The sequence below is a fragment of the Pelodiscus sinensis genome, chromosome 3 (assembly GCF_052426305.1).
Source record: "Pelodiscus sinensis isolate ZL-2025 chromosome 3, ASM5242630v1, whole genome shotgun sequence".
Lineage (NCBI taxonomy): Eukaryota > Metazoa > Chordata > Testudines > Trionychidae > Pelodiscus > Pelodiscus sinensis.
In genome coordinates this window covers 129,351,956-129,368,023 of record NC_143054.1, presented here as the reverse complement: position 1 = coordinate 129,368,023, position 16,068 = coordinate 129,351,956, and the positions used below count along the sequence as shown (strand labels likewise).

The window sequence follows — 16,068 nt, the reverse complement described above, 5'->3', positions numbered from 1 at the left end:
ATATATGGTTGTGACTATTTTCTTCCACTATTTGATCTGAGGAAGTGGGTCTGGCCCACGAAAGCTCATCATTTAATAAACCATCTTGTTAGTCTTTAAAGTGCTACATTGTCCTGTATTTTGTTTCAGCTACTGGAGACAAGATATCATTACCAGTTGAAACAAAATACAGGACTATATAGCACTTTAAAGACTAACAAGATGGTTTATTAGATGATCTTTGTAATGGGTAAGATAGTTAGCGTCTTTGTTGAGACCGACGCACGCGTGGAGTGTTGAATTTTAGCATGTATGACGGTGCAGAGGATTCCCTTTCAAGTGCAGATTTAAAAGGCTTCTGCAGCAGGATGCAGGTAATTAAGTCATTGAGACAGTGTCCTTTCTGGTTGAAATGGCAAGAAACTGTTTTTTCTTTGTGACCCTGTCTAATATCTGTTTTGTCCGTCTGCTTTGTATATTGGACAAACGTCTCAGACACTTCGCCAAAGGATCAATGCCCACAAAACAGATCACAAAGAAAAAACAGTTTCTTGCCATTTCAACCAGAAAGGACACTGTCTCAATGACTTAATTACCTGCATCCTGCTGCAGAAGCCTTTTAAATCTGCACTTGAAAGGGAATCTTCTGAACTGTCATTCATGCTAAAATTCGACACTCTACGCGTGCCTCGGTCTCAACAAAGACGCTAACTATCTTACCCATTACGAAGATAGCTTCCCCAATTATCACCTCTAATACCATTAGCTCACAGACATTTACCTCCCCCCGCCCCCGCATTCCGCTTCTGTTCTGAAATGTGATTTGTCCTTTTCAAATGTATTCATTTTTTTTAATTGTGTTCTTTGGTATATATGGTTGTGACTATTTTCTTCCACTATTTGATCTGAGGAAGTGGGTCTGGCCCATGAAAGCTCATCATCTAATAAACCATCTTGTTAGACTTTAAAGTGCTACATAGTCCTGTATTTTGTTTCAGCTACACCAGACTAACACAGCTACATTTCTATCACTTTTACCAGTTGAGAGATTCTCTGAAATGCTGTCCAATAGACCAACACATAAAACTTCTGACTCCAGCTCTCCTTGAGCTAAGTTTGCATTGGGAAAATCTGAAATTAAATGTACAGAGTTCTATGTTTTCCCTGGACACATGTCAGCTTCTATACTGCTCTTTTCTAGCGAGAGAAATCTGTGTGCAAGTGTCCTTCCAATCTAGACATACTTTGCCATTTGCCTATATCCACCACCAATGCTTTAGACCTTACATAATTAATTAATTAGGGTTCCCTCAGAGATCTCTGTTGGGTCATGAGTCTACAGTAGCTTCATTAATCTGGGCTGATAGGGGGCTTGTATTTGAATTTCCCTTATTGAGAACAATCGCTTTTCATGTGCTCAATGGACCCACATGAGTAGCACTTGGTTTCCTGTGCTTATGTGTAGATGTCTTACAGACCATTTTTCCATTAGAATAATGTGGAAGGCATTTGGTTTAGTGAGATTAAGTCTAAGGTGAGATGTTGCAAAGAACAGGGGGCTCTTTGTCAAGGGATTTTTGTCACAGTATTTTTATGCATTTAATCTTTTTTGCGATGAAAACTAACCACAACAGTGAGTTTTGTGAGCTTAAACAAGTCTCTAATTATTTGTAAGGTCATGAGCCCACTGCTCGCCTCTTCTTAATTTATCCTTTCCAGTTCTCCAAAATCTACTTCTTAAGAAAGCTGTACATTGTCTGATCTCAGACTCTGAATTCCAGTAACTGCCTGGATGGTCTCATCACCATCTCACTCAAACTACTCATTTCTCCTTTTCACTGGTTTGTACTTCTTCTGCATTATATTAAAGATCCTTTTCCCCTCCCCGTTAGGGCTTTCCGTAATCTCTCCACTGCCCACCTCTCTGCTCTGATCCCTCTTATACTTACCTTGATTGTTGTCCTTGCTGCTATATCTTTCTTTTCTCAGTCTTAGTATATTTTCATGCTGCCCCTTTGCTTGAGCACAACACCTATGTATAGTACATAGTTTGGGAACCCTGGCCACAATTAGGGCTCTGAGATGTTATCAAACAGGAACCCTGTGTTGGGTGCTGTATAAACACAGAAGAGAGACTTTTTCTGCCCCCAAAGGACTTCAGTTGGGACAATAGATGAGGGAGTACAAGAAAACAATGAGAGTTTCGGCCAGCACGATAGGCAGTGGTCTCAGAACACCAAATCAAACCACTTGCATGAATATCATTATACAATGCTGATCTGAAGTAAAAGTCCATCATTTTCTATTATAACCTAGTATTCTAAATGCTTTATAATTTATGCTGTGTAAACTTGCTGTTTGTTAGTTATTATTGCATTCTGTAAAGTTTTATTTATAAAATGATTTCAAATTGCAGAAATAAAAAATAAATGCTAGTTTGTAATGTTTTTATTCGTGTAACATTCATTGTGAAAAACAATTTACATATTTTATAAATATGTATGCACTAAAAATATGGATATCATGCTGACTGTGTGCAAATCTCTTTTCCTTCTGTTGCCTGAGAGCACTCAGGCATTGTTAAGCAACATTATTTTTTGTAGATTAGGATGGCTGCTGTGTTGGTGCGTGGGCTGCAGATGGAACAAAAAACTTTTTTTTAAAATAAATATACAGAAAATAGGAAAGGAAGTTTAGGAGACATTTTGACCACAAAATGAGCTCAGAAATTAACTGTAACATTTCTATAACTGCTTATCTAACCATTTCTTCCTTGGGCTGATTTCTCTTAAAGACCTGATCAAAACCTCTTTAACTTGATTCTATTTTTAGCTTCTAGTTCTGGACGCTGACATCACATATTGCATAATGATACAGTATTTTGATACACCTTCCACAGAAAGCCTTTAATGACACCAAACATAGTGGATTCTTTACGTGGTTTGACAGCATTATTTGCATGATGATTTTGGATATGCCTACACTCCAATGGAAAAACCTGCAGCTGGACCATGCAAACTCTCAAAGCTGAGGCTGTGGGTCTGTTTCATTACAGTGTATGTTTCTGGGCTCGGGCTGGAGCCTGATCTGTGAGATGGGAGGGTCCCAGAGCTCAAACACCACTACGATCCTAGAAGTGTATTCTGCAGTGAAACCTCGTGAGCTCTAGTCAGCAGGCATGAGTACCTAGTTGCAGTGGAGGCATACTCTGAGACCCCCACCTGAATAATAGTTCATAACATCAGTTCATGGATTTGTCATAGGGTGGGTAAGAAGGCAAAGGGCATGGTAAAGCAAAAAGTGGAAAATAACAATTACTGCACTGAGTTTAAAATGAGCTCAAAGCACTGCTAACCAGCTTCCAATATTCTAGCAAAGCAGGAAGAAAGACAAGTTGTGGAGGATGTGGCTTAAAGTGTCTGTGAATGCTTGTCAGTTTTGACAAGCTGGTTGTCTTCCTTCAGTGTTTCTTCTGATTTGGGAAGGCTGCTGTCTGCCCTTCTTAACGTAGTCTTACCCTGATACTGGGCGTCTGGAACACGCTTATGAGGATCAAGGGGAATTGTGGTGGGGAGCGGGGGAAAGGGTGTTGTCATCTTGCTGTGTCAGTAGGAGCCACAGCCCCTTTCTCTGCACTTTAGAGAATGTCTTCCTTTAAATTCACCTCCAGTTTCTCTTTGAGGCAACAATCCTTTTTTAACAGTGTTTGCACTGGACACGTGCCACACTTACTTCCGAAAGTTGCAACATTTTGACTTTGCCTATACTGAAGGATCCATAGCCTGCTGTGGGGAAGGCAAAAAAAACCACTTTGCTCCTGCCAATTTGATAGTGAAAGGAAAAATTACTTCCCAGCCTCAAATGGGAAAAAAAAAGGCAACTAGAACAACAACAGCTTCCACTGATCAGACTGTCTGTGTGGGTTTTTTTTTTTTTTTTTAAATAACCCAATGTTTGTGAAAGGTGCCATACTCATTGCTATTCCTCAGCTGCTGATACCCTCTAATCTGACAGATATAGCTCTACCCTACACCAGTAGGAAGTAAGAGTAAATTTTGCTTTCAGGGTTAATTGATGGAATAATCCACTGAAAAGGGGGTCTAACTTTGATTCTGGAGAAGATTCCATTGCATTTTCCGCATCAGCTGATTTGTATTTACTGCACAACTCTCACTTCTCTAAGAAAAGGGGTAAAAGACATCTCCCATTAATATTGGTGTATTAAATGCAACCTTTCTTACAGTACTCAAAAAGAATAAACAACACCAAAGAATTAGAAGACTGTGAACAAGCTAACAAACTGGGAGCAATTAACAGTACTCTAAGGTAAGCCATGCTTAGAGTAAATACTATCAACAAAACTTTGGTCCCTTGTCTAACCACTACTCCCTGATCAGCTGCATCCTTGCAAACCAATTGAAATAAAACAGAAATAGATTTGATTTGAAATAAGAAAATACTTTTCTATGGTGCTCAAAATGATTTGGGTAAGAGGTTCTTAAGTTAGAGCCCACTTAAAAACTGAGTGCGTAAACAGTTTCAGAATATAATGTTTTGATATTTTGTAATACCCATCCTCCCAAAAGAGATAGAAGGATAAGAAACACTTTAGAGTCTTTTCCTAGCAGAGACCTACTACTTTCGGGGCCCAGTTTTGGCTAGTTAAATCTGACTTATAAAATGTTTACGTTTCTTCTTAAGAACAACATCTTAAGAATGTTGGTATCGGGAAGTTCAGTGTAAGCTATAGTAAATCAGAAGACTAGTAAGATTCTTAAGTTGCAGCTTTTATTTAAAAAAAAATATCAGCCCCTCTCTGTCTGTCTCTGCCTCTCTGAAGAAGAAAGAGCCAAACTGGACTGTCTGACTTTTTTTCCCCCCAAGAAAAACAAAGTTAAAGAGAATGTGAAATGCTTTCTAAATCTCATGGAGTTGAGAGAGTGGGCAGCTGGCATGTATGCAGAGATTAGTATGCTTCTTGGGAACATGGAGAATGAACATTTAGTTGGGGAGAGAACAGGAAGATAATTAAAGAGCAGTTATGGGGAGGCCAGAAGGTATTGGCCTCCCATGCAAAACCAGTAGTACACCATTTAATGGCTCCTATATTCTGTCTGTTTGGCTGAATTTAATCAAAATGAGGTTGCCTGCTTGAAAAATACAGGAAGTTGACTAGAGGGGCATGGCTTCCAACAGGGGAGGGCAAATGGGACAATTGCCAAGGTGTCTGAGCAACTTAAAAAGGCCTGGAGCTCCTGGGTGCCACTTCAGCTGCAGTAGTGATGGCAGTGGTTGGGTGTAGTTTCCTGCTGCTTTTAAATTGCGGCAGTTTAAATTGTGGTAGCAGTAGTGGGGAAGCCCTGGGCTGTATGGGGCTCCCAACTGCTGTTAAATCACGATAGTGGTGACAGTTTGTGTGTGTCAGCTGTCACCCATGGTCCAGCTCTGCACCCATGTGGTGACACCACACTGGGACAGCAGCAGTGTTAGGCACCCAGGGCTACCGACGGGGCAAAAGAGGCAATTACCCAGGTCCTTTAAATTGCCACAGGAATTCTGGGCGGAGCAGGCTGGGCAGTGCTGAGGGGCTGGATGGGGGAGGCTAGGCCCCCATACTGCCCCTTCTGGCAGCCCTCAGCCAGCCCTCCACATCTGGTCCAGGGGCCCAGGATTTCTGTTCTATGCCTTGAGAATGGGGGGGCTCCTAGGAATAGATCTTCTCTCCACGTGATACACATTCAGGTTCTTCCTGCTGTCTCCAAAAGTGCAGGGAGGGCAGGGGTAGAGTGATCCATGGATCTTGTTGAACTGGGCTCTAGGTTTGTGAAACTGAGTTTGGGTTAACTTGGCCAAAAAGAGTGGGTGATTGAAGGAATTTGTTCATTACTTCCCAAGATACCACATGGTTGCTGTCAGAGGTAGTTTATTTGGGGTTTGGTTTTGAAATGCTGTAGTAAATAAACGGCTTACCATTGTTTGCTAAAGCTCAAGACCCAAAGATTTGAGTTTATTACAAATACTAAAAAGGTCATTGGAGAGGAAGAGTTAGGGAAGTGTGATGATTAATTTCTTGGGGCGGGGGAGGGGGGGGGAGAACCCAAAGAGGATCCTCCTATAAGAAGAATAAAGATCATTGGCTTGTCTCCTATTGTACTGTAGAATCTGTTGTTAGAGATGGGGCAGAGGAGATCAAAGACCTACATTCACCTTTTACCAACGCAGGGTTTCTTCTACAGTATATAAAGGCTTGTCTATTCAAACACATAGTTCTTGGCAAGCTTGTGTCTACTGCGCTCCCCCCCTCCCCCCAACACACACACACATACTGAAAGTTCCTTAGTTTGCTTTAACCTACACCTATTTCAATGCACAGTAGACTAAAGTGTACTAGGGAAACATTTAGTGCACAGAAGTATGGCCGCATGGCACTTAGTGTGTGGGAAGCTAGCACAGATTAGATTTATGCTCCAGCTTGGCATGAAAAGGGTGTTGTAAGTTTGAACACAATCATTTGTGTTCTTTCCCTTGGGATAAATTAACACATATCTAACAGGCAATAACTCATTGATATGTTCCAGTGTTTTGGATGTAATCATTTTAAATTTAAAATCAGAGATTTGGCCTACCATCAATTCTCTGTATTCAAAATTAATTTATGTAGATTTGACTGCTTATTTTTGACATGCTTCATGGATAAATTTAAAAAATAAAAATGTTTTTACAGGTCAAATTCAATTAACTGTATTTATTTTCTCTCTTTCTCAGTAACCAAAGTAAAGAGGCTTTCATTGACTGGGCAAGATATGATGATTCACAGGACCATTTTTGTGAACTTGATGGTAAAAATAAATATGGAAGTGAATAACTTTTTAAAACATGTTTGCTTTACTCTGTCAGTAAATAAGTTTAAAGGTGTTTTACCGATGACTTAATGATTGATTAATATATAAAGGAGAATGTTTGTGTGCTAATAACTTGGGCACTATAAGCGCTACTGCATCCAGACTTTGCATGGGATAACTTTTCCTCCAGGAGAAGGTTTTAAGGTACTTTTGGCAGTGTGGGGAGAAGTGGCTTCCCCGGAGAAGTGGTGGGGACAATCACTAAGGCCAGTGGCAGAGGCTTGAGGGGCAGGGCAGGGCAGTGCTCCGAGCGGCAGCTGCCTCACTCGCCTCTACCAGGCTGTTCCACTTCACAGGCACGTCTGGGGTGGGGGAGCCCCTTCCTCCCTCCCTCCCGTGATGTCATTTGGCCCTGGTCCTGCCCCTCCCTTCTGGCGGCTGAGGGTTGCCGAGCGGCGGGCTGGAGCTCACGGCTGCCGCTAGGGGGTGGTTACAGGCGCAGGGGGGCGAGCCCAATAGGGAGGTGGCGGCGGTGCTGGGAGCAGCCTGGGATGTGGCGCAGCTTACTGGTCGTGTGACGGGGAGCCCAGCACCTGCTCACTGTGGCCCACAGGAGAGGGGAGCCCCCGGCGCAGCTCCTGGTGCGGCAGGTAGTGGGGCAAAAGTTTCGGGATGGGCGGTGGGGTTGTTGCCCCCCACTGCACCTGCAGCCCCAGGTGCGAGCTAGGCTGCTCTGCTCATACTAGGTCCTGTGCTCGCTCCCACCGCTCACACGGGGCACCCCTGGTAGGACTCCACCGCCTGCCCCGACCAACAGCAAGTGACTCCAGCTAGCATGCTGAATAAAAGTCTAATACCATCTCGTGTAGAAGGAAAGCTCATAAGAGAGGAAAAAAACAAAATCTAGGGCCATAGGGAGCTAGTTTTCAATTAGTACTGACATCTGGTGTGTGTTTTATGGACATGCAAATGAAACTGTGCATAACTAACTGTTGAAGATGCCAAAATCCTCCTTCCACACTGGGGCAAGCATAAACCTGATTGCTTGAACCTATGTCTAAACAGCAAAACAAGCAAAAACAAACTTCCTGGAAGTGTTAGAGCCTAGTGTAAACTGACTTGTGCCCCAGTGCTCATTCTATATGGCTAAGAATAGAAGTGTAGATATTTGGGCTTGTGCTAGATCCTGGGCTTTGAAACCTGGCGAACAGAGAGAGTCTCTGAGTTAGACCCAAATATTTATGCTCCTGTTTTTAGCCTTGCACCATGGGCCCTACAAGCCAGCTGATCTGAGGCTAGTTGTTCATTTTTCGGTTTCTTGTCTTTTGTTGTGTCAATAAACGACTAAGAGTATAATTAATTCCCTTGGCTAACCTTCAGAAATTGAGCATGGAAAGAACTTGTTTCTTCACAGCCTGGCTTTTTTTCCTTGTCCCTGGATTGAAGTTATTCTCTTTTCCTTTTGATAAGTAAAAATTGGTCTGGTTTTTACATTTATCTTCATCTGAGAACATGGCTGTTGTTTCTGCTAAATGCTGTAGTAGTTATGATTATTGTAGCTTATTTTAGTTAACTTATTTAAGAATGATACAGATAAAACTATAGAGCACATAAAACATTTTCTGGCTTGTGTGGATTTTTATGGAAAGGAGATTGTAGTTCTAGAACTCATAGTCTGCATAAACTTTTCTTCCTCCTTTCATCGTTTCTGCCTACTGCATGCACCTTGCCTGTTCACCTTCCCAAGCCTTTTGACCCCTTCTTGAGTGACTCTTAACTGTTGTTCTGATGGCATTCTTTTTTCATTGCTAGTAACTTTTACTTTCTACTATGGTTGCTCATCATTCAGTATTACAAAAGTAAGTGCACAGGTGCTTCTCTGGCATACTTTTGTCATAGATTAAGGGACACAGTCTTGACATTAGGTTGCAGTTTTTGACATTTCAAATCAGATTTATTTTATTTGTCATTGTTTCCAGTTTTTACTTATTTTAAAAACTGAAATACTACTCCCAAGTTATCTTTCACAGTTGATTTAAAAAAAACCACTGAAAAATCTATTTCAATGCAGTCCTTTTGAATTCATGTTGAACTTAAATAATATAAGTTGAGAAAAGGAGAGCGATTAAAATGCTCTGTTGTGATTTATAGCTTTTTCTGGCTTAAGTAAAAGAACATTCTTTAATGCACTGTAAAATATATTTCTAGTTAGCAGCATTGAAATTTTTGACTAAAGCATCTGAAAATAAATCTTACAAATTTATTTTAGCTAATTAATAAAATGTGATAACTACAACTTATAAAAGCAATCATAACTTTATAAAATTAACCACAGATTTTTAGAAGAAGTTGAACATTGGACAGTCTTGTTTTTATCATTTAGTGTTATTTGTTAACATAGAACCCTAATCCTGAAAACAAGTTGATGTGCTAATCTATAAGCATCTGAGTAGTCCTATTGAAGTCAGTGGGACCATTTGCATGCTTAACTTTTAAGCTAGAGCATACGTGTTTTCAGGATTCGAGCTAATATTTACAATAGTCACAATCTGTGACGCAAACTCCCACAGGAGCAAAGGACTACCACTGACCTCACCTCACCACCTTCTCCACTGTAAATACATAGAAGCACGCATGATGTTTAAAAAGATAAAACACTATACTTGCATACACAAGTCTTCTCTTAAAAACAATACAAGAGTACCACTCATGCTACATGTTAGTCTTGTTGTACAGGCAGTCCCCGACTTACGTGGATCCGACTTACGTCGGATCCCTAGATACGAACGGGGTGAGGCAACTCCCGCACATGCGCAGCAGCATTCCCGGGGCTCGCTCACCTGGGTCCTAGGATCCTCCTCCTCCTCGGGCCGGCTCCGACTGGGGTCCCGCAGAGCTGCCGGGCAGAGGAAAAGTGCCTCCCCACGCCCGCTGCCCCTCCACCCCCCTGCCAGCAACAGGCTGCCCCCTCCCCTGAGCAACAGGCTGCGGAACAGACAAAAGCAGCCTCTCTGCCCCTCCTCCCCTCTATACATGCCGGGCTCCCAGAGCGCAGCAGCGTCCCCGGGGCTCGCTCACCTGGGTCCTAGAATCCACCTCCTCCTCCTCTTCGGCCGGCTCCAACTGGCCTCTGCCTGCAGCAGCTGGCCACAGGGACAGGGATCCCGCAGAGCTGCCGGGCAGAGGAAAAGTGCCTCCCCACTCCCGCTGCCCCCCCCCCCCCGCCTCGCATCCTGCACGCCTCCCCCCTCCCCCCCGCCAGCAACAGGCTGTCCCCTCCCCTGAGCAACAGGCTGCCGAACAGCAGACAAAAGCAGCCTCTCCGCCCCTCCTCCCCCTATACATGCTGGGCTCCCTGGGCAAACAAAGACTCCACCAAAACAAACAAAGTGCTGGCCTCATTGTGTTAGCAAAAAAAGGACCCTCCTCCTAGAACCCTGGGTGGTGTGTGGAAATAAAGCTATTAGCTCAAAGCATGGTGCAGAGCTGTTTGGTATTTGATGAGTTACTCCTTTAGTCCTGAGTTTGTCACAGGGACAGAAATAGATGTGAAATCTTCTGAACAGGGGAACAGACAGCAAAACAAACATTAGAGGGGAGTTAACCTTTCCCTATGCTATCCAAAACTAAAAAAAATATGTTTGGCTAGAGTTTCCCCTACAATATGTACCAGTTCCGACTTACATACAAAATCAACTTAAGAACAAACCTACAGTCCCTATCTTGTACGTAACCCGGGGACTGCCTGTATAGTGCCCTACTTAAAGGTACTCAGCTGCTACAGTAATGAGAGCAGTACAAGAATCTGTATAGAGTGAAGCAGATCTTTAAAGTGTATAGTACTGAATAATATATACAGGATATCTATACTAGTGTTTAAAATCACATTGGAGGATAAGTATTTATGTCAGATCTCACTTTAATTTAGTTCTGTATAACTTATTTTTGTGAAATTCAAGTCCTTTTAAAGTGATCGGTTAGGATATGTAACAAAGGGTTTCCTGTTTAGATGAACGATCTCCAGATGCACAGTATGTGGATTTGCTGCTGAATCCAGAACGTTACACTGGATACAAAGGACCATCTGCATGGAGAGTGTGGAACAGCATCTATGAAGAAAACTGCTTCAAGTAACTGGGGAGGGAGGAAAATACAGTTTATACTTTGAACAGTAGCATTTCTTCAAAATACAAAAATCATTTATTTTTTAACTTTTTTTCAGGCCTCGATCTGTCTATCGTCCTTTAAATCCATTGGCACCCAGCAGGGGTGAGTCTCTTAACTACTTTGTACTTATTAAAATGCTTTCAAAGGCAAACTTGGTAAAGTTTCCAGTCCAGATGACATAAATACTGTCCTATGCTGTTGTATCATCAGTTGTTCACTTAGTGCCATATAAAGTGATAAAAACTAGATCATGAAATACAAAAATTGTCCCTACAGTATCAAAAACGTAATTAGTTTAAAAAAATAGTACTCTGATCATGTTAAATTGCATACATGCTTAATATTATACATGTCAATAATCTCATTAAAGTCAACAGGACTACTTCTGTGCAAATTTAAAGCACATCTGTAAATGTTATAAGACGAGAGTCAAAAGCACATATGAAAATGGGTGGGAGTTAGAACCTTACCCCAGTATCCTAATAAGTCAGATCTTGTATTTGAGTTTTTTTCCTGGTACATCTAATTTTGTCACTTCAATATGTTTATTGGCGAACACAATGCACAGTAACAACTTTTGTTTCATAGTCAAGTTTGTCATAAACTGAGCTTTCGTGACCGTACGTTCATTTCACTACTGTGCAAAGTGGGCTCCATAAGCTTCATGGGAAAGATGTATCTTAAAGATGGAAGTTTAAAAAGCAGTGTTAAGTAGGCACATTTTCTGCTAACAGAATTTAGGTTTTAAAAATTCCAAATGAAAATAAGTTAGTGTTTATTTTCTCAATGAATCCAAATTGAAGTCTTCAGTTTCCCTACTGACAGTTGCCTTAGTTCCCAGAACAATGAAACATTCAAAAACAGACTTTGGATGCTGGAAATGAAGGAAGACTCATTTTGCTGTAAATGAGGACCATGGACGAAATTGTAACCAGACTTTGTTTTTAAATGTCACTATTGTAATCAGTTTAAAAAATAACATAGTATAGCCCTATATCTTATCTGCATCAATGCAGGAGGAGTCTGTTACTCCTGCTAGTACTTCCTTCTGTGTGTTTTAATTTGTCTTAATTAAAAACATAGCTGTCGTCCTCATAGTACAGTGATGTTATTAACAATTGGCAGCTGTAAGTATATTTGAATGATGTACTATGCTAATTATATTTAAAATGTTAAGCATGTTTTATAATGTAACATGTACACTTAAATGATTATAAGGTCAAGAAAGGGCCATTTACACATTTACTCAGACCTTCTACATGACACAGGCCATAGGAGCTCATCCTGTAATTTCTCCAAGCACATAGGCTGTAGCTCAAACAAAAGCTATTTGTAAGTTTCCTGACATGAACCAAAGAAGCATTTATTGCATCTTTAATATCTGTGTATCAGGATATATGTCATTTTCCATATAGGGTGGAAGAATTTTTTTTCTAATGTTCCTAGATTTTTTTATATACAATTTTTTTCTTTTCTTTTTTTCCAGGGGAGGACGAAGGTAAGACTGATTAATACATTCTCAATAATAATTAAATATATAGTAGGAGTTATAGTGGATGTTACTTTGGTAGCTGTGATTATTTACTTGTTGCATAAACTGCCTCACCATTCTAAAGAAGAAATAATTTTGACTCATTCAACCAGTGAGGCTAAAAAGAGGCAAGATAGTTGCCCTCATTATATAGCTTATTCATCTGTCTTTTCCCCATATAAATATTTATTGATTTGCTGCTGGAATAAATGACTAGCAAGAAGATTGAAGGTGAGAAAAGGAAAGATTACAAAGCATTCAATGAAAATCTTTTGGGGCTGAATTGCATAGTGCTTGGAGTATCTCCTCTTTTCCGTTGATAGCAGATGTAATATTTTTATTTTATTAGAGGAAAATAAAAGCTTTTTTTTTTTAACCTGGACAGCTTCTTTATAGGTGAGGGTATTTTTGTCCCCCTCTTTTTTCCAGTGTATGATAAGAAATGCTTTGATAGCTGATTTCTAAAAAGATCTACGGGTCCTTGTGGACAGCTCTATGAACATCTGCACAGTATAATCAAAATTTTCAACTGTCAAGAAAGGGTTTGAAAATGTTGAAAATATGCTAGTGTATAAATCAGTGGTTACACTCTTAACTTGAAGACTGTGGTGAATTTTGATCACCCTAATTTTTGAAATGGGGTGATGTCTACACTACGCCGCTAGTTCGAACTAGCGGGGTAATGTATGCATACCGAACTTGCTAATGAAGCCCGGGATTTGAATTTCCCGGGCTTCATTAGCATAAAGCCGGCGCCGCCATTTTTAAAAGCCGGCTAGTGTGAACCCCGTGCCGCGCGGCTACACGCGGCACAGGCTAGATAGTTCGAACTACGAGGAGTACAGATAGTTCGGAATGGCTACGTAGTTCGAACTATTTAGCCCGTGCCGCGTGTAGCCGCGCGGCACGGGGTTCGCACTAGCCGGCTTTTAAAAATGGCGGCGCCGGCTTTATGCTAATGAAGCCCGGGAAATTCAAATCCCGGGCTTCATTAGCAAGTTCGGTATGCATACATTACCCCGCTAGTTCGAACTAGCGGCGTAGTGTAGACATACCCTTATAGACAGGTTGGACCTTCCTGGTCTGGCACCCTCAGGAACTGACAAGTCCCGGATGAGGGATTTTGCCAGACCAGGAGAGGTCATTTCTGCCCTCCTACCACCATTGCCCACCTCACTTCAGCCAGGTGGCAGCGCTACTCCTGGCCCTGTCACTAGGCAGCCCTGCAGTCAGCTCTCAGCCCCACTGCTTCCCAGTCCCATTGGGCAGATGCACCGTTAGGCAGCAGCAGGTCTGCCAGGCTTCTGGTTGTGCTGCGACAGGGCAACCCCACTACCGGGTTCCTGGCCCCACCACCAGGCAGCCCCGGTGTCTCCCGACCCCGCTGGGTAGTATTGCCTCCAGGCTGCAGCCTTGCTGCTGGGCTTCCGGTTTTGCCACCAGAGGACAGCCCCACTACTGGGCTTCAGCTACTTCGCAGGGTCCCCACTAGCTCTCCGCCAGGCCCCTCTGGTCCTGGAACACCTGAGGCTCAACCTGAAGTAGAAATAGCAATGACCCAGAGAAAATAAGTGGAAAACTATTAAAGACACTAGGAGACTTTCATATTAGCAAAGAGTAAAAACATTAGGAAAATTAGTTTGCAAAGGAAACAAGTGGAGTTGTTGTGTGTGAAATAATAAGTGGTGTGGGCTGCTCAAAAATAAGATTCTTCCTTAAAACATTTTGGAGAAATCTTAATTTTTCACTAATGAAATGAAACACATGTTAGATACAATTTTTGAGATTTCATTTTTGGGTCCCCCACTTCTGTTTTGCTTTTACATCATTGGCAAATTGAGTGAAAAATGAAGGGGGGATCTGGGAGGTGATTTTTTTTTTTCAATTTGATAGGGAAAATAGAATTATTTTAAGATATGAAAACTTTCCACAATTTTCATATAGTTCAGAAAGTCCGTTTTAGTGCAAGTTCTATAAATAAAAATGCCTTTTGAACATATATGAACAGTTCTGACCAGCTTTATGAATGGTGTTGTGTAGGTCATTCAGGCCTGTTTTTTTCCTAATACAAGAGCCAGGTAACAATCAACTAAATTAGAAGGCAACAAAATTAAAACTGTGATACTGTTTTATACAATGTATAATTAAACTCTGAAAAAGCTCTGCTATAAACCACTGAGGGGGATGGGGGGGGGGGGGAAACTACTCCAAAGTCATACAGATCTCATGTTTATAGAACTAAAAATATCATCTTTATGCTAGCTAAACTAAAAATTAGAAAATCTCAATTCTTAAGCTTCAGGACATGAATCAATCAGTTGCTACCCAGAGTTAGGAATGAACTTGTACCTTAGAAGTGTTATTGGAAAACTGTCTCATGTGGATTTTATTTCTTTCTTTGGTACTGTCCACAAATGGATTCCCCAATATATTAGTACAGTTTTACCTTTATTCTTCAGTTTTGTTTCTGACAATTAGAATAATTCCCTTTCTTGCAGGAAGAAGGGAATTAGTTAACTCAACTTAATTTTGATGGTATTGCTCCAAAGCATGCTCTTCCTGAAGCTCCTGACCTCAGAATATACAGTGCACGTCTTACACATGAAATATGTTAATTTTTACAGATGAACACTGATGGGTTTACTGTATGTTTGTTTATTTTCAGGAGAATCTTTCTACACATGGCTAGAAGGTAAAAGAAAAGTTGGTATGATGCCTAAAATTAATGTTAGTTGCATTAGAAAAAAAACAAACCAGTATTATTTCCCAATTTCTTACCTCTACTCACTGTCAATCGTATTTGGTTGGTGCCTGGAGTGTGTGTATGTCTTCACCTCAAAGTCTGTAACTGTTTCCTAATGAATCAGACTCAAAGGGGTGGTTGTGTTTATCTGTAACTTTAAAAACAGCAAGAAGTCCTGTGGCACCTTGCAGACTAACAAAAATACAAGTAGTATCATTTTGGGAGCAAAACCCTCTCCAACTCATCATCTGACAAAGTGGGTTTTGCTCACAGAAGCTCATGATATTATATACATATTTTTGTTAGTGTCGAAGGCCATGTCTACACTATGCAATTATTTTGAATTTACTAAGTTCGACTTCTGGGCACCTAGTTTTACAAATATGAAGTTCAGTGTCCTCAGTATGGGGAAGAATCAAAAGTAGTCAGAGGCAGGCTCTGTTAACGTGGACACATTACCTCTGACTCGAAGCGCCAGGAAGCACTCTGGGGAGCTGTATGAGCCCTCCCAGAGGCCAGTTAGTTCAAATTAGTTCAAACGGCATTCACGCTAACGTTATTTCAGACTTACAAGTTCTAGAATAGCGTTATTCCTCATGAAAAGCAGAACTACAGAGTTAAGATTCCGTGACCCCTTCTTCCAGAACATTCAGAGATAGCATACATAGCAGTTTGCTTTCTCTAAGCTGGGGAAAACTCTGCTTATTGACCTCAGAAAACATGTTTTTTAGTTAATTTGACTTTAGCATATTTTCTTCTAGCCCCCTTCTTCTGTAAGTGATTCTATGTCCTTTTCTTACAGCCAT

General features: G+C 41.2%; 1 protein-coding gene across 1 annotated transcript in view; it reads left to right on the top strand.

Moving 5' to 3' along the window:
- The window catches only part of ERO1B (endoplasmic reticulum oxidoreductase 1 beta), a 50,308-nt gene that overhangs the window by 23,753 nt on the left and 10,487 nt on the right, over nucleotides 1-16,068 (top strand). The window contains exons 5-10 of the mRNA XM_075924806.2: nucleotides 4,223-4,305; nucleotides 6,745-6,818; nucleotides 10,831-10,951; nucleotides 11,044-11,090; nucleotides 12,475-12,486; nucleotides 15,185-15,211. Of these exons, the coding sequence (XP_075780921.1) occupies nucleotides 4,223-4,305; nucleotides 6,745-6,818; nucleotides 10,831-10,951; nucleotides 11,044-11,090; nucleotides 12,475-12,486; nucleotides 15,185-15,211 (364 nt within the window). The remainder of the gene's footprint in view (nucleotides 1-4,222; nucleotides 4,306-6,744; nucleotides 6,819-10,830; nucleotides 10,952-11,043; nucleotides 11,091-12,474; nucleotides 12,487-15,184; nucleotides 15,212-16,068) is intronic.